The sequence below is a fragment of the Podarcis bocagei genome (genome assembly GCF_964188305.1).
Source record: "Podarcis bocagei genome assembly, chromosome: 3".
Classification (NCBI taxonomy): domain Eukaryota; kingdom Metazoa; phylum Chordata; class Lepidosauria; order Squamata; family Lacertidae; genus Podarcis; species Podarcis bocagei.
This window is the reverse complement of record NC_138127.1, coordinates 40,268,769-40,287,494: the sequence shown is the minus strand read 5'-3', so window position 1 is coordinate 40,287,494 and position 18,726 is coordinate 40,268,769. Positions and strand designations below refer to the sequence as shown.

The window sequence follows — 18,726 nt, the reverse complement described above, 5'->3', positions numbered from 1 at the left end:
GGGTTAGGTCGGGTCGGCTGGGGGCGCCGGTGCGCTAGCGCGGCAGGGCTCGTTGGAAGAGCGGAGGCGTCTCCCGCCGAGGGGTCACAATGTCTGGCGTGGGAGTGGGCTCCTGCGGGGGGTCGGGCTCAGGGGCCTGTGGCGGCGGGGCGGGGGCGGCGGCCTCCTCCTCCTCCTCCTCGTCGTCTCCCGGTGGAGGCGGCGGCCTGTCGATGTTCCGCTGGCTGGAGGTCCTGGAGAAGGAGTTCGACAAGGCGTTCGTGGACGTGGACTTGCTGCTGGGCGAGATCGACCCCGACCAGGCGGACATCACCTACGAGGGGAGGCAGAAGATGACCAGCCTCAGCTCCTGTTTCGCGCAGCTCTGCCACAAAGCGCAGACCGTCTACCAGATCAACCACAAGCTCGAGGTGAATTTGTAGAGCGGGAGAGAATAGCTGCCCCCCCCCCGCTGTGGGCTCTCTTGCGGGGAACGGGACGGAGGAGACGCTCGGGTTTCCCCTCTTTCTTTTCCCCTTCAGAGGCACTAGGAGGAAGCAGATAATGGCCACACCCTCAGTTTCCTATCTCTGAAATGGGAATAAATGGCGAACCCCCCTCCCCCAACTTCCAAGGCAAAGCAGTGTCACCTGCCCCATACTGTGAGGACACAGGCGCCTCCATCAACTCGTGCATAGCGTCTTGGCCTTGCGGTAGAGACTTGGAAACCTTGCCATCAAGGAGGGAGCAAGGATGTTCGTCTATGGCTCTTCCTTGTAGGCAAAAGTTATTACGGATTTGGTGACTGGCTAAAAATTAAGCTCAGTGTAGTTGGAGGTAATGTTAGGGGGTGTGGCAGAACTATGTGCTAAAAACCCAGCTTCTGATAAATCTGGGTATAGACTTTCAGAAATCAAATATCTAATAAAAAATGGTGTTTTATGTAGTTTTCCAGATTTGGAGTCTCTTTGGATTTTGAACTTTTAAATGTGTCTGTTACATGGTAATGTGAGATTCAAACATGACCCATGACCTCACTGGCTCAGTGGTAGAGCATGCTTTGAATCTGTATATACATGCTCTGTATCAGAGTGGTCTTCATTTTTTCCAGACCTGCACCCACTTTAATTCCCACCTGGAATTGGAAATTACCTATGTCTGTCTTCTCTCAAACACATTGTCTCTTTTTCAAATGCACCAGCTCTCAAATTTTATACTTGCTGTTAGAGTGTAGGATTCAATATTATATTTTTTTGGCATGAAATGTGGACAGAGCAGGGACAAGGAAATACTTAAGTCACAAGTCTGTGTGAGCACACTACAAAAATCAAGGTGTAGGGCAGGGCTGGGAACCTGTGGCCCACCAGACACTGTTAAATTCAAAATCTCATAAGCCCAGGCCAACATGGTGTAAGCAGTGGTATCTGGAGAAAAATACGTAGTGCAAATGTAGTCTGTATCATAACAGGACAAAATAAGCATTTTGTTATAAACTTGTTTCCATCTTTTTTCAGGAGCTGTTGTTACAATTTATTAATTGATTTACATTGATAATGAAGCCTGTATTATTACAATAATTGCAGTATGCTATGGAAGAAATATTATATTTTGTTAGATGGAAAAAATAACTGTCTTTCACAACTTTATAGTATTGGGCTGCTAAATCCAAATTATAAGTACTATTATGGACAAGACAGTGGCTACAAACAACATGCAAAAAATTAAGTACATACGATAGTAAGTAGTAGCAGGCATGGGTATGAGCATATTAGAATAAAATGTATCAGTCTGATTATTATCATTCAGTAATAGTTGTAGAGCAATGCTATATAGGTTAAGTCTGAATAACACACAATTCCAGGATTTTACTATGGTGCAGAAAATTTCATCCAGAATCGGACCATGCCCATAAGAAACATTGGTAGTCTGTTTTATTTCTTCAGGCAGAAAATCTTCATATTTCACCAGAATAAGTCTTCTAGATCTTTCTAGAGGAGAGACAAAATAAGTTAGGGCGGCAGAGATTTAGATGATCATTAACTAAGATTAAGGTGTTGGAGCTGGGCCACAGTACAGTATACTCCTTCCCATTTCTTGCTCTAATTTTCCCACTCACTAATTCTTATAACAGTTATGTTTAAGGACTTATAAGCAGAAATGGGATTCAGAATTGTTTACAGTGCACATATAATGAAGTTCATATCTTAATAAAAAGGATGAAGAACAGGGAGCCCATGGACTGGATGTGGTCAGCTGCTCCTCCTGATCATGCCTGCAGCATTCGCTTCTCCCTACAGCAAGTAGGATAGAACAGGCATGTCCAACAGGCAGATCGTTGGTTCCCCAAAGAAGTTCAACAAGTTTGGCTCCCCTAAAAAAAGCTCAATATTTTTGCCCTGCATCCCCCCAAAACAGGGCTTTCCTCCTCCCTAAAAAAGCTCAACAACTTTGACCTGAATCCCCCCCAAAGGGGGTAGATCACTGCCAGTCTCTAACTCTGTGAGTAGATCACAGTCTCTTGGGAGTTGGCCACCCCTGGGATAGAACAAAGCCTTCTATAGGGAGTCGTGTATGAGGAGGCTTTATGGAGCTGCAGTCTGCAAGGCAGATGCTTGGGGTGTGAAGAGTGAGAGTCTGCATGTGTGGTACATGCCCACATTTGTCTTGGCCCTCAGAAAATTGGCCAAGAGAGAATGTGGCCAAAAAAATGTTCCCCATCCTTATCTTAATAGTTTCAAATATTGGAGTTAATGATCTTCTTATCATCAGTTTATTAATCACTTTCTATACAATTGTTTCAAGGTGATGTACAATAAAAACACAAGGCAGACATATATAAAGCAAAACAAAAACAATACAAAATAGACTCTAATGTTGGTACCATTTTAACCCTGTTAACCTGATAAGTTTTCAACTCTGTTTCTAATAGGACTATGCTCAAAATAAATGTTAGTAGTCTGCCTTATACCAGGTTAGACTATTTCTTTGTCTAGCCTAGTATTGTCTACTCTGACTGGCAGTCTCTCTCCAGAGTTTCAGGTTGATAGTCTTTAACATTACCTGCTGCTCCCAATCCTTTTTAACTGAAGAGACCAGAGATTCATCCTGGGATTCTCTATGTTAAAAAAGTGTTTTTGAAACCTCAGGTACGTTTGAAGTTCCAGCACCATATATTGCAAAATATCATCTGTCTAGTAAGCTGCAATGCCATTATTTAGTAACATTAGGCTTTAAGATAGAACTTAGAAACTGGTCCACTCCTGAAATCCTAGTTATTCTATAGTAATGTGAACTTACTCTTGTCTGAACAAGTGATTGTCGTCAATTTATAATGTGACTTCAGCATACTAGTTCATTTTTAAAGCTAGCTTATAATGTTCCTCTCCTTTTGTCATTTTTTTAATAAGAAGCCCAGTACTCTGACTGTAGAAGTCAACTGTAGAAGTATTCTTGCATCACAATTCTATCTATTCCAAGTTAACACTGCAGTTTGTGTTAAGTGTTGGCTTCTCACTTGTGGAAGGTAATTTTTTTGCTAAATGCTTGTATCTTTCTATAACATGTCTCATATTATTCCAGAAGGTCCCCCATACCATGAGCAGCTTTTAGGGGGCTTCAAGGGTCTGCAGTAAGTACGGAGAATAAAAGAAAATCAGGTATCCTGCATTGCAAAAGTGCTTTCTGCTACTGCAGAGCCATCACTGAGTAAACCCCAATGAAGCTAAGTTATTACAAATAAATTTATACCTTTCTTTTGAAGAAGACTCACAAAGCATTTGTTAATAAAAGTTATTTCCTATGGTATTGAAATACTATTAATATTTTATAGATTAGTACATTGTTTTTCAAATTGTATGTCTAATCTTCATATTATTATTTGCAAAGCCGTGAACAAGTTAGGTCCAGGATATCTTAATGACCACCTGCACTCTTATTTCCCAGCTTGGTTGCCTAGTACTGTTAGTTGTTTCCCGTGTTTCCGAAGCCTTACTGGTCTCAACTATGGGTCAGACATTTAGTGTTGCCATTTCCATTCTGTGGAATGCTCTCTCAGCAGAGATTTGGTAGGCAGCCTCACTGTTAACTTCCTGACTTCATCCTATTCAGTTGTTTAATTTTCTTCTAGTCATTTTTGTGAGGTCGTGTGACGAAAAAGATAGGTTTTTCGTGTTCACCATGCCCCCTCCTATAAGTATACCATGAGTAGTATGGGGGAAGCATGTAAAATCTAAGTTACATGTTTTTTGTAAACAACAGGTTTTAAAAAGAAATTCAGAAAACAAGAGAGTGCATAGAATAGGCAGCAGTTAGGTCACTCATCAGCTGTCATTTTCTGTTATAAAGCTATATGGAAATGGTTGTTATAAAACCTTGTGTTTTGAAAGTGCCAGGGAAATGTGATATCCTTACAACAGAGTGCTACCTTGAGGAAATATTTTTTTCCATGCTGCTGCAAATGAATATCAACTGTACATTTGCTCCATTGCAATGGTGCTTTTAGATCTATGACTATAGACTTCTGAAGAACACCAGGGTAGTTCTTCAATGAAATAAGTGATAAAGGGAAACAGCTGGAAGATAGCATGCCTCCCATTACCAACCTTTTCCTGCAGTGCACAGTTAAAGGTCCCAGTTGAGTGTATCTCGGTTTGTGTTTGGTCACAGCTGGGCATATGAGTGGAGAGTGACCCTAACGCAAGCCTTGGAAGTCTTTTTAATGCAGAGCTGTTTTTCCTCAGCTTATCATAATGAGAGTCAACCTGGTAGTCACAGTGAACCATTTTTAACTTCTGCCCAGAACTAAATCTTGTGGTGAATCCATAGGTCATTCGTATGATATGTGAAAAAGTGCCTTTGTCCTGAACCTACTGTCAGTCAGCTTTATCGAATGACCCTCAGTTGTATTATGAACAAAGTGAACATTTTCTCAATGTTTGTTTTATTCATAATATTATAAGCCTCAGTAATGTGTTTCCTTTGAAGTTGTATTCTGAATTTAAAAGAGCCAAACAAATGCTTTAACTAATATGTACATAGAGTTAAAATAGGTTTCCCTTAGGCACATCACTTTGAACTTTCAGGGTAAAAATAAAATAAAGTATTCTTCAGCTGGTACTTACCTTACTGAAAAATGTGTGTTGGTAGGCTAGATAAGTTGCTTTCAGTTATTCTCTTCAGAGGATCCTGATGATAATAGCTGATTTCTAAAAATAAATTGGTTGAGACTGATGAATTTGATATTTTGTAAAAGGTAGTCACCTTCCTTCTCTGAAGTGGTCTGCATTACAGTCTGTTCTTCTAGTGTGGCTTAGGATGTAGTGATATGCTAAGCTGAGTCCCTTTCATGTTGGTATGGTTTTTAAAGTTCTGGTTTGAAATTGTTTTTGCAGAATGGTATGGTATTGTAAGCATATTGCTGTTTATTTCTGTAACTTTTTATTGTGCAAAATTTATCACAGAGGTCCTCACAACAACCCTGCGGCTCTGCCCACTCCCAAGCGATCTTCTCTTCAGAAGCTCTTCTATGCCCGCCCCCTGGTCATCTAAGGCGGTGATACAAGATAGAATCATCTTTCTGCTGGGATCCAAACTCTTGGGGAGATGGTTGTCCATTAACACTGTTGTTATGGAGAGACCATTTCCTCATTAGATTGGTTTGATGGTGGAGATCCCTCATTGAGTATGACTGAGCACAGTGCCATGTCTAAAGGACTTATTTTGCTTCATCCATTGCAGTATCATCGAGCAGAGTGGTTCTAAGTAGTAAAGAGTCTGTTGTAGTCAGACTTAGAAGGAAGTGGATTGGATCTCTGGGTATTTGCTGTGATAAATTTGTTAAACACTTGGAAGAAAAGGTTCCCAACTATAGTGTCAAGTTGCAATATCTGTGGAGCTGTCCAGTGTACTGTCTGTTCAGGTATCTTGGAATCAGCTTTGGTTGGTGTTTTCTGAGGAAGTGGATGAGACGATTGAATCAGTGAATCCAACCAACTACAGGTGCTCTCAACCCTTGCCTGTAATGGCACATATCAGCTCTGTGAGATAGATGTTTGGGGCATGGTACTATCATGGTTCTATTCCTACTTATAGGATAGGTTCCATAATGTAGTATTGACGAACTTCTGCTTTGCCCTGTGGGAGACCACAGGGTTCTATTCTGCCCCCTGTGCTATTTAACAACTTTATGAAGCCATTGAGAGAGGTCACTGGAACTTTTGCAGCTGGTGTGCTGATTATGGTGTGCTGTATGCTGATGATACCCAGCTGTGTTTCTTCATGACATCTGAGTCAGGTGAGGTGGTGCAAGTCCTGGATGTCTATAGCTATATGCCTGCCGTTATGGACTGGATGAGGGCCAGTAAACTGGAACTGCATCCTGACAAGATGTATGCTCAGTGGATTGGTGGGTTTTGATTCCAGAAATCAGGTGATCAACTTGGTCTATAGATGGGACTGCAATCCTGAAGGAACAAGAATGTAGGCTGGGAGTACTCTATATTCGATCTTGCCACTCAAAGCTTAAGAGCTTTGGTGGCTTGGAGCAGTTTCGGCAAATTTTGACTGACCTGCCAGTTGACTGTTGCTAGACAGAAGCAGTCTAGTCATAAGGGTGTCTGCTTTTGTAACTTTGCAGTTAGATTATTGCAGTGTGCTCTACATGGGGCTGCTCTTGAAGATGACAAAAGGGACAGAAGCCAGCAGCAAGATTGCCATTGAGAGTCTCTCATAATCCATCTATGGCTGGTCATAAAGAAATTACATTGACTGCCAAATGCTTCCTGTCTGCTTTCAATGTGTTAATGATGACACTTAGAGTGCTAAATGGCTCGGGACCTCAGTACTTGCAAGGTTGCCCCTCTCCATATATTTCTCCCTGAGAATGAACATTTGCTAGGTTGGATAGGGTACTCTCTTGTGCATCCCTCCCCTGGAAGCTGAACATTATGTGGAGATGCAGAAGAGATCCTTTTCTGTTGTGGTGCTCCAATTATGGAATCCCCGCCTTCCTGACACTGATATTGACTGTAAATTGGCACAAATTTAAACCTTACTTTTTTCTTTGACTTTTGGGCCATTTTGAGAGTAGTTCAGTATTTGACCTGCTTGTGCTGTTTGTTGGTGTCAAGCATTTTAGACTTTGTGTTGAATATAACTAGTGCTTTATGGTTTTTGAATTTCAAGGATTGTTTTATTGATTGTTTTACAGGTATATTCCAACCTGAGATCAACTACTAATAGAGCAAGTTAGAAATATTTTGACAAACAGTGACACTGATGTTCTAAACATATTAATAGCCTGAAGGTGATTAGAGAACATCAATGCTGTCTTTTATTTCTTACTCTATTTCTGATGCATTGATGCTTCCAAATGTACCTTCCTTCTCTTCTTTGAATCAAATCAGTAACACATCCATAGATAAAAAGTGATGGATCAAACCCTATTTGTATGTAAGTTTATGTTATAATTAAAAGTTTGTTGAAGTCTAGGAATTGAAGTTGACTTAAAAATTGTATTTTAGAACAACTTTCAGCAATAATCAATATTAATGAGAAGTAAAATTTACAATACACCCAATACACTTTCCCTCACTGGAATCAGTTACTGGCAAATTATAATCTCCCAATTTTCATATGGAGCATAGCACTTCTAAAAGCATTACTTACTATACCCTGTAGTTCATGTGGTTGCCTTGGAAACCCTTAAGTTGAATGGTAGGATAAAAAAATCTTTTTAAATAATACAGTTTTAACCATCTTAGTGATTCCTGTAGTGAAATGTGCACATAAATCTTGTTAAAGCTGTCCAATCTCCCCCCCTCCCCATTTAGTTCAGAGGAGATCAGTTTTGCTAAACAGTTGTAAGCAACAAGTCAGTTTTTAGCATTTGACTTCCTGTTGGCAAATTGTACATCTAGACTGTATGTTTGCGCAAGATGGCAATTATATCAGCAAGACTTGCTCAATCATTATTGTTTGCAATTGGCGGAGTGTCTTTTCTAAGCTCTTACAGCTATGAAAGAGTAATCAACATAAAAGAAAATAGTGATCATGAATTATAACACACCACTGTTTAGACTACTATAGCCTTTCGTTTCTTGCAGTGATAAATTGTAAATGTGTTATGCTACAGTTTAACAATGCTTAGTGTACTTGGGGGTTGGTCTTCTTCCACCCACCCACACTCTTCAGCAATAACCATAAAATCAAGAAACAGTTAAGGTAAAGGCTATTACATTCCTCCAGGCTTTCCTAAAGCACAGTAAGGTGTAGGGTAATCCACTACTATTTTGTAGACCAGGCTTCCTCAAACTCAGCCCTCCAGATGTTTTTGGCCTGCAACTCCCATGATCCCTAGCTAGCAGGACCAGTGGTCAGGGATGATGGGAATTGTAGTCTCAAAACATCTGGAGGGCCGAATTTGAGGAAGCCTGTTGTAGACTGACATACCAGTAAGAATAAACAAGCAGGAAACAATTGACTGTTAGCTGTGTTAAAAGATCACAGGATATTAACTGAATCATATATTTGTATGCTGTTGATGCCCAATTGAATGTTAAGGCTTACTAGATAAACTAAAAGGCCTCTGATATTAAACAATTTACATAGCAGAAAGCAAAAGCTAATTCCCAGCTAGAGGTCTTTCATTGCTGAAACACATTAATCAGCTAGCGGTTATGCTAAATCTTTAACTGTCATTAACCTTAGAATTTTACCATTCTAACTGTTAGAATATGATTGCCAAACTTGCTTGGAACTTGAGCATGAACATTCTTTTTCTCTTTCAGTATGTAATATATTTCTGATTGGTTGTGCCAAACATTCCATATATGTTATGACTCGGTAGGTCTGTTCCTTAATATCATTGTGTATAAATGACCACTATTCCTGTATGACAGGATTTTAACATGTTATTAAAGAGTGGAATCTTCTCACTTTTTCAGTTTATTCCATAATATTCTGTTCCCGTTATTGATCAATCAGTTTGATTCAATCTGTGTTTAGGATTCAAGCTTGCAAAGATTGAAAAAAACTTCTTCTTAAGCAGTTTTGTGACTATGTAAAGAAACCTGTGTTATTTGTTTGGTTTAAAAGCTGGTGGTTTACACTAATTTGAAGGACAGAAAACATCCAGAGTCAAAATATCTTTTTCTATAGACTTTTTAATCATGTGGATTATTGAATAACTTATGTTCCAGGCACAGCTAGTGGACATGAAATCAGAACTGATAGAAACACGGGCTGAAAAAGCAGTATTAGAAAAAGAGGTGCACGATCAACTATTACAACTCCATGCCATCCAGCTTCAACTCCATGCAAAAACTGGTCAGAGTGTTGACTCGGGGACAATAAAAGCAAAGTTGGTGAGTACTAGTAACTGGAAGGACCTATTTTTTACATCAGAGTTGTTACTCCAAACTACTGTATTTACTCAAGTCTAATGTGCCATCAAATCTAACGTACACCTCAATTTTCAGAACCTTTAAACCAAAAAAAGTATTTGCTGGTGAATGTAAATGTGCCATCAAATCAAATTTTCCCAATGTAATTTGGCCAAAAAAGGTGAGCATTAGAATAGAGTAAATACGGTATTTTATTTGTATGCATGTGTGCTCATAGAATTTATCTTCTGTCTTTCTGTATTTTCTAGGAAGCAGTTTATCTGAATGTCACTTGCCATGGTTAGGCTTGCTACCTAAGAGACTGTTAAATCTATTAGATGTAAAATTAAGTGGAGTCCCCCCCCCCCATCAGCCCAATTTGGCCTGCCAAAACTATCCAGTTGACCTGCCAAGCCATCTTCCCTACACTGGGCATCACATATGAAATCACATAAAGGTGGTGCTTGACCAAAAGGGGCTTTGCAGGGACCGTACGCCTTGTGACCTGTTATGCAAGTGTCTGACAAGCTGCTGGTTGTTGGATCCTTCCGAAGCACTGCACAAAGTGTATGAGAAGTGCTGAGAACAGGGATTACAAAACACTTCGTGCATCACTTCCCAAAGGCCCAACAATCATTTTGGGAATTTGAGAAGTGCTGTGCAAATCTTTTTCCAAGACCTGTTCTCAGCGCTTCCCTAGCACAAGGCAACCAGCTGATAGCCAGACGTTGGGGAAGTGCTGATCTTTGACAGGTATCGATCAACTGATGTCATTATGATGTCAGTTGATAACTAATGAGTAGCTCTGACCACCCCATTGGGGTGGAGGAGATAGAGAACTGGTCCACTGGGCCAAAAAGATTCCCCACCCCTGATGTAGAGGATTCCACTGTCATAGAAGTTTTTAGAGGAGGATTTTTGCATCTCCTATTTTTGTGGATTGAATTCAGTATTATGGAATTGAGGCATGCAAGTAGCACACATTTGGATAAGAGCTTTCTAAGTGCTTGTCCAGTTATAGTAGCACGTCATGTATTTAATGAACTATCTAGTCAGTTGAATTCCAGTGTGCTAGGGGCTGCATGAGATTTTCTTCATGGCTAGAGTCAACAAATTTTGGGCTACTGTATCTTAGCCTTTTATTCACATACACTTAGAATTAAGAACTGTGAAATAAGTTTTGTGAGCCCAAAGTCCCCTCCCCTTTATACACATATACACATGTATACCTAGCATGTCACAATTTGAAACCAAGGGGAGTTTCAAAAGCACCATAAGGACATTAGAGCCCTGCTGAATCAGACCAAAAGCCTATCTGGTCCAACATCCTATTCCCACACAGTAGTTGGCTAAAGAAAAGTTTGAGTGGGCTAGTACAGGTCTTATAAATGAACCTGAGTAGCAATCTGAATTCCATACATACATTTGAAGTGATTGATTATTTGATTTGAAGTCAGATGGTCAATCAAAAGTATAAATCTTCATTTTGCCAAGAAACAAATATCAGTAACTTTTTGAGGGTCTTGTAGGAAATGCTTAGTTTATGTAAAAGGTGTGATAACGTACAAAATCTGCTGCTCATTGTTAGCTGGAAAGGCATACTTGTTTTTCAGTTCCTGCTAGTTCTTGTTCAAACCATATCAGATGATGACTGTGCCCATGAAAAAGAAGGAAGAGGAACTAAAAAAAATCATATCCAGACCAGTCTTTTAAAATTCGCTCCACCACATCTCTTTTTATTCACATCTCTTTTTTAAAAAAGAATGCTTGTTGCAGTGCAGGCTTCGATTTGCTAGTAAAATCAGTTTCTACTTATTTGGAGACATTTCCCCATTTCACAGTGTGAGATAAATTCCATTTTCAATGAGCAAGTATTTATAGTAACTGTCTTCTTTGTAACCATGGATCATACACTTTGATTACTGCTTAGATTGAGAATCTTGTCAATGTATGGCCTTATAATTTTGATTTTTTTTTTTTTGGCCAGTATTTCTAATTACTAAACTTTTTTTCTCTCATCCTAAGTCTGCCCCTTCTGTGGAGGATATGGTAAGTTCACTGGCTGTCTTCATCTGTGTTTAATTCAAAGCAGTGCAGTAGTTTTCTGCAGAGCTGCGCATATTAGCCTGGAGAGTTAGTGCCAGTGAATGTCTGCTAGATTCTTTCCTTTCCACAGTCTCTTAGCCAAGTCCCTGTTTATGTTCAGTATTCTTTTTAGATTTGATGCTCTTTTCCACTCAACATGCATGTCTGTATTGCTGCTGTTGATTGCTATGACTAATGTGGGAATGTTGAAGTAAAGCTTGGAATTGAGTCTAAATGTAGCAGGTTATTAAAGATTGACTTTGATCACAATCCAGAGATCCAAGCAACTAACTCTGTGATGCACTCAGACTTTGAACAAAATCAGCTCTGATATGGCATGGCAGTCAGCTGTTCAAGAACCAAAACATCACACAAAGTGCAGTGAAACCTAAAATGTTTTTCTGGTTTTTTGTCCAGAATCCACAGTGTTTTAAGAATACCTATATGTCCTGTAAAACAGCATGTTTTTTTTTAAAAAATTGTCACATGATGGTATATTTATGTAGCGTTCTATTCCTACCTACCCTTCAGCAGTTGCATTCCAAAAGCCAATGGCATGATGGTATAATTTTGCCCAGGCTGTCATGATATATGTGCAGAAATTAAAAATGAAAGTAGTTCATGAACTTAACTTGCAATTTTTAAACTTATAAATACTTAGAAACCTTTATAAATCCTATTGGAATATAGACAAGAAATTGTGAGATTCAGTGTGGTTTTTCTAGTGTATTTCAGTTTTAATCAGGAAAACTTCATTTCTCCATTCCTGTACCTTTCTGTAGTGTAAACATATCCACTCTGTCCATTAGGAATGAGGAGGATAGAGAGGGAATACATTCTCTCTTTACTTTCTCTACTACACTATTCATATTTATTAAAATTTTCTCATGCTTTGTCCCCTTCCCTACCTTTTTTCCTAAATAAAAAGCCCCAGTTCCTTAAGTCTTATCTCTGTGTTGTTCCCTGGCAATTAAATATGCCTTGGAACAGCAATGCTGGGTATTATGTTTGTGTGTTAAAAAACCACTTTATTTTTAAAGAAGCTTATTTTATTTTCATCAGTTCATTTAACATGCTTGCCATATGTCTTAAATATACATAATTTTACCCAACTAGTTGCCTTTCTTCTTCATATTTGCAATTCTTTTAATAAGCAGTGCCATGCTGTATTATCCTAAATCAGCTGCTGTGTCATAAAAACAGTTTCACATTATGATAGCTCAATTGTAGTTAGTTCTTCTTGAACAAATGTAGCTTTCCAGACTTGTCCCTCAAATTGCCTTGTGATGCAGTTATATATGTAAAACATTAAGATTTGTAAAATGCTTTGTGGCATGAACATTTTTCTCCTCACTTGCAAAACCGTTGTAAATGTGTACGCGCAGATTGTATCTAAATGTTGTGTGTCATGGTTTTTTCTGTGAAATTAAAGGTTAGACTAAAGATGCTTGCAGTTTTCATATCCACATAATAGGAATCTTAAGCTTGTGGCTAAAATAACCAGGGTCTTTACTTCGCCAGGAGAGAGAACTTGAAGCCAACAAGAAAGAAAAGGTGAAAGAAGCTCAACTTGAAGCTGAAGTGAAGCTACTTCGGAAGGAAAATGAAGCACTTCGTCGACACATAGCTGTGCTCCAGGCTGAAGTATATGGGGCAAGACTCGCAGCCAAATATTTAGATAAAGAGCTAGCTGGAAGGTGTGTAAAAATTCAGTAGCTTGCGATGGACATTTGGGACAGAATTGTTGTTTAGGAGTTGACATGCCTGATCTCAGGGTATTTGTGTGGACCATATGGGGGATGTGGAAGAGTAGAATATAAGAGCTTATTAGGATAGTGCTGAACTGCTATAAAAACTATCTGTAGTGGGAGAAGATAAGGACCTGGATTCACAAGGTCGGACGGGATGCTTCCAAACATGGGCAATTTAGCATTCTGCAGTCATTCTAGTTCTGCTTCAAGCTGGAAGTGGAATAGCAATTCTGCTTCCCAGATTCTAACTTTATGTAGTAAAGTGGACAATTCCCCTTTCCTGAGCTTGAAACATTGGAAGGGGGTTATTTTCCCTGGGACCTGCGTGTGTGGTTTAAATACTCCCCCCTCACTGCACTCTAGATCATGAATACAGGGGGAAGGGGGAAGAAACAGATACAGAGACAGTGCTATCTGAACCAAGGTTTTAAGTGATTGACTTGATTCCTGGAGAAAAAAAATGGATTATGTAGAAGGAAGAGCAGTTTAACTGGCCAAAGTGGCAGTTAGGCCATCTGTACCTGGAAAATTGCACAGCTCAGCCATAGAGAGATTTTTTAGCTCTGGAAAAAGTCTGCAGCTGAACAGGTAAAATGTGAGGGGGATGTTGTACTCATGACATTATGCAAATACTCCTTAAAAAGTGAGTGAACAAAGCATGTCTATTCCACAGTAAATGCCAAATGTGGAAGCAGCCTTAAGCTTGGCTATGGAAGGGTATGGTACGGCACCCTCCCACTTTCTTTCCCTATTATTGCAGTGACTGTAAGCCATTTGATTAGCTCTTTATTGGACTTGAGAACATGGCACTGGGAGAGCAAATCAAAGAGTCGTTTGAACCTCTCACTTCATACATATCATGTTCTTTTCTCATTATGTAGGGTTCAGCAAATTCAGCTACTAGGCAGAGATATGAAAGGACCTGCTCATGATAAACTCTGGAACCAGCTGGAAGCTGAAATCCATCTGCACCGGCATAAAACTGTGATCAGGGCATGTCGTGGTCGTAATGATCTAAAGCGACCCATGCAAGTACCCCCAGGACATGTAAGCTTCTTGTTTTCAACATTTGTCAACATTAATGTTTGTACCTTTAAATGTATGCCGACATTGGATATATTAATGTATCTGTTACCATTCAAAACTGAAATTCTTACTATGGTTCAGATCAATGGGGCAGAAAAAAGGAATTTCAATTTTTGTAGATTAAATTACAACACGGTTTTATCACCGTGTGTGTAAAGAGTGCATTTTTCCTTTTTTTTACTAACTCACCTCAATAGTCAAGGGGAAGAAATGTTGAAATTGTACATACAGTCGTACCTTGGTTGTCGAACACCCTGGACTCAAGATGTTTTGGCTCCCGAATGCCGCAAATCCGGAAGTGATTATTGTGGTTTGCAAACGTTCTTTTGGAACCTGAACGTCCATTGGGGCTTCTGCAGCTTCAGAAGCTGCGATTTGGTTTTCAAATATTTTGGAAATCGAACGGATTTCTGGAAAGGATCCCATTTGACTTCCAAAGTACAACTGTATATGAAACTTAAGGAATAATTATGATATTCTGTATTGCGATTTGGAATAAGTGAATCCTAGTTAGTGACACAGGCTGCAGTCATTACTTTACTTACCTGGGAGTAATCCTTCTTGAAGTCAGTAGGACTTATCTCTGAGTAAACACAGTTAAGATTGTGCTGTAAATAAAAAAAGGTATTCAATATTGAAAGGGTTCACAGCATTTACATCCACATCACCCTTAATTTATAGATGTGAGAATCTTATTAGGCATTCTGCTTTTAAATTCTGGAGCTCAGGATAGTCCATTTGATCTTTGCAATAACCCTGTAAGTAGGCTGGGCTGAGATTTAGTAGTGTCTGGAATATAATAAGCATGTGAGCTTCATGACTGAGTGGTGATTTGAACTTTGGTCCTTCCTGTCCCAGCCTATCCTCTGCACTGCATACTGAGTCTCCCAAGCTCTTGAACATACAACCTGTTGTTCAGAGGTGGTGAAACACATGGGGTTTATAGTGCTGGCACAATTAATGCATTCCTTTTTTGTTTACAACCTTTCAGGCCCTAAACTGGGCCCCCAAAACAACCTAAAAAACTTTCAGTTAGAAAACACTTGTGGTGCTGGAAGTTATAAGGCCTGTTGCTCTGGTACTGTGGAAAGGGGAAGTGAGGGTGGTGGGACTTCTTCCAGCCTCTTAAACCCCATCAAAATGGAAGTTTGTATCCATCAACCTCTGGAACATCGCTGTGACTTCCAGAACTGTAACAAGGGTTTTCTCTAACTGCTTTTTAGTGCCCAAAATTTGTTTAATTCTGCTTATCTTTAAGCCAATGTAGGAAAAACCTTTGCTTGTGCCACATCAACTCAGATCTTGGATAGGACTGAGGTGCATGTGTTTTCCTTTCTAAAGTAATCTTTAGAAAGGTGATTTTCTTATAGCAGCAATGTCTATAGCATTCTGAATTTAGAGATTATTTTGCCTGTAGTGATAGTAGTGTCCTGTGAATCTCTGGAAAACTTTGAAAAAGCATTTTCATAGCTGTTTAATTTTTTAAACTAGGATCCAGATTCCTTAAAGAAGAGTCAAGGTGTTGGTCCCATAAGGAAAGTTCTATTGGTTAAAGAAGATCACGAAGGACTGGGCATTTCAATTACCGTAATATTTGAATTTATTTTCTTTTTCTAGGATTCAGTGTTTACTAACAAGATACTTAACATTTTATATTTCCTGTGTGTCACACTGGCCCATGTTACCTATATAAAATGCTTGCTTTTGTAACACTCTTATAAATGCCACTGAAAGAACTTAAATTTTTCGTTATGCTTTTATGAAATCTCTGCTACAAATGCATTATAAACTGTGCTATACATTCAAATACGCAGAGCAGCAAATACTTATTTGTTGAAGAGCAGCATGAATTCAACACTTTTGAAATCTACAGTGAAGAACATACACAGTGTTAGGCTATAAATCATTTTGAAATTGTGACAATCTCCTGACTTGTGTTATGTCATTGTGATAGGGTGGAAAGGAGCATGGTGTTCCCATCCTCATCTCTGAAATTCACCCAGGTCAGCCTGCTGATCGTTGTGGAGGTCTGCATGTTGGAGATGCCATATTGGCAGTAAATGGTGTTAATTTGAGAGATGCCAAGCATAAAGAAGCTGTAACTATTCTTTCGCAGCAGGTATTTTATATTTATATCATGAATACTGAACTGTTAATATGCATATATACATTTGGTGGGGTTTGGCCAATAATTTGGGGCAGGGCCTCCTGACATTTCTCCATTTCAGCTCTATGACTAAGGATTGTTTGTGTCTGAACACAAGCACTAAGAGGAAAGGTTTATTAATTACTGGGCAGCATACAGATGCTCAGTAGTGGAGCCACATACTTTGCATGTAAAGGACAGAAGGTCCTAGGTTCAGTCCTTGGCATCTCCAGACAAGGTTCGGAAAGATTCCTTCTCTGAAACCCTGGAGAGCCCCTGCCATTCAGTGTAGACAAGGCTGAGCTAGATGGACCAATAGTTTGACTTGGTGTAAGGCAGCTTCCTATTTTTCTAAGATAGGGCCTGGGGCAGATTTAGGGGAGCATGACCGGTTCAGTTGCACTGGGCGCTGCAGGTGATGCCACAACTAAGATTTAGAATGGAACATGAGAAGGGGCGTGGGGAGCACCAAATTTTGGCGTCACACAGGGCACCACTTAAATTTGAGACCCGAGGTCCACCACTGGTAGGGCAAACATTCTGTGTGAAGCTTTCTTCTGCAATTACTGAAAGTGCAAATTTCACTAGATGAATGTTTTGGAGGCTCTTAAAATTGTATTGCCATTTTCAACAAACAAACAAACAAACAAACCCAGTTTCCATACATGTAAGTCACATCCAGAATTAAACTAAAGTTGAGCAGTAGTCCATTCATTTTGGGCCTTGCTTCAGAGTGTCCAGAAAGTCCTTCCAAATGTTCTTATTTCAGCGAGGATTATCTGGATGAATATACTCTGCAGGCATGTATTACTAGACTTGATCTGGCTTTTCTTTTATATTAGGAATTTTTTTTTGCTATTCTGTTGTATAGCTATTCTACACATTGTATAGTTCTGAGTTTTCATATTTTAAGTGTTCTGAATGGACTGCCCATTCTTAGAAGCAACATAATCTTCATTTCTGTATTCTAGAGAGGGGAAATTGAGTTTGAAGTTGTGTACGTTGCTCCAGAAGTGGACTCAGATGATGAAAATGTAGAATATGAGGATGAGAGTGGACATCGTTATCGTCTGTATCTTGACGAATTGGAGGAAGGTGGAAACTCTGCTTCTAATAGAAAATCTGGATGTGGAGATGTCAAACAATTGCAAGGTAAATGTTCTGGGTTTGCTGTTTTTTTTTAATAACTAAGGTACAACATTTCAAGTAAAACTTGATTTTGTAAATTTAGATTCAAATGTATGGATATGCTTAGGATGATCTGTCCTTAGATTGGGATGGCAGTTATGCAGTTGTGTCACAAAATATTTTCCTATATTCCCATAAAGCAGACTCTTGATTAGAAATTGTAGGTATATTCTTCCTTTCATCTTCCTTGGTGACTATTTTTGTGATGTGATTTAAAGATTTCATATTGATAAAGTTCATTTGGTCAAAGATTAATGCAGCACAATTTTCAAAATCTGGATTTGCCAAATCCCTACCCATAACTTGGGGGTGCCTCTGCATTGTGTAGGCACTTCCTTGTTTTGCTGGTTAGTGGAATTTTCTGTTTTGTGTGGTGTTTCTGTGCTAGTTGGAAGGTCTTGTTAGAGGGGAAGTGGAGAACCATATTAATTCCTAACTCTCTGCAAGAGCACATGTTGATGGGGAAAAGGTGGTTTGGCCTGCAGTAGTTCCTATTCTTCTTAACTTGTTTTATATACAGTCCATTTCTAGAAGTCTTGGAATTTCTGCCTTCCTGTGCAGCATTGGTGCATGTTTTCTCCTTATCAGCAAAAATTGTTGGGTGGGTCAGTTTGTAAACTTTAGGATGCTGTACTATAAAATGTTACAAACATTCTTTTCTCTTTTGCAGTGTTTGATAAGAAAGCAAATATTGATGGCCATGAAAATGGAGACCTAGGAAATTCAGTTGAAACAGAAGAGACTATATCTAAACTAGACCAATCTGCTGAAAGCTTAGCCTAAAACCACCCCTAACTCATCAGTGGGACTGGTCTCTTCCTCAAGACAGGTTGTGTAGACCGTTCTGCATTCAAAATTCCACATAAAATTATAAAGGACGATTAAAGGGATAAAGAGAAGCTGTGTTGCTGTTGCCTGGAAAAAAGCTGTTCTGTTGGTTACCTCAGGGCTTCATTATGAACGTATCTAAATGTGCAAAATTTCCCATTTTTCTAAGAAGTTGCATGTCAGATGAATTTCCCTTGAATTATAAGCACCAAAGCATGTTGTTTCCAAAGGCTTTTCTTGAATTTAACTTTGGATCTTGTTTATGGTAAAAGGGATAGACTAA

At 39.3% G+C, this 18,726-nt stretch overlaps 1 protein-coding gene across 2 annotated transcripts; it reads left to right on the top strand.

Moving 5' to 3' along the window:
* Positions 1–84: 84 nt before the first annotated feature.
* On the top strand, positions 85–18,514 carry GOPC (golgi associated PDZ and coiled-coil motif containing). 2 transcript variants are annotated; one of them, XM_081187745.1, is made up of 9 exons: positions 85–410; positions 9,177–9,341; positions 11,385–11,408; positions 12,966–13,141; positions 14,077–14,242; positions 15,773–15,868; positions 16,236–16,400; positions 17,399–17,579; positions 18,286–18,514. In XM_081187745.1, exons 1-9 carry the CDS (start codon positions 90–92, stop codon positions 18,396–18,398), a joined length of 1,407 nt encoding a protein of 468 aa, XP_081043871.1. In that variant the 5' UTR covers positions 85–89; the 3' UTR covers positions 18,399–18,514. The 2 variants fall into 2 exon arrangements, with proteins under 2 accessions (XP_081043871.1, XP_081043872.1); XM_081187746.1 differs by lacking the exon at positions 11,385–11,408.
* Positions 18,515–18,726: the final 212 nt, after the last annotated feature.

Excerpts from the sequence above, each read along its gene's own strand:
- GOPC (XM_081187745.1), top strand. The coding sequence starts at position 90 with ATGTCTGGCGTGGGAGTGGGCTCCTGCGGGGGGTCGGGCTCAGGGGCC. Across the intron at positions 411-9,176 it reads AGATCAACCACAAGCTCGAG|GCACAGCTAGTGGACATGAA; the intron begins GTGAATTTGTAG and ends CTTATGTTCCAG. Across the intron at positions 11,409-12,965 it reads CCCCTTCTGTGGAGGATATG|GAGAGAGAACTTGAAGCCAA; the intron begins GTAAGTTCACTG and ends TTACTTCGCCAG.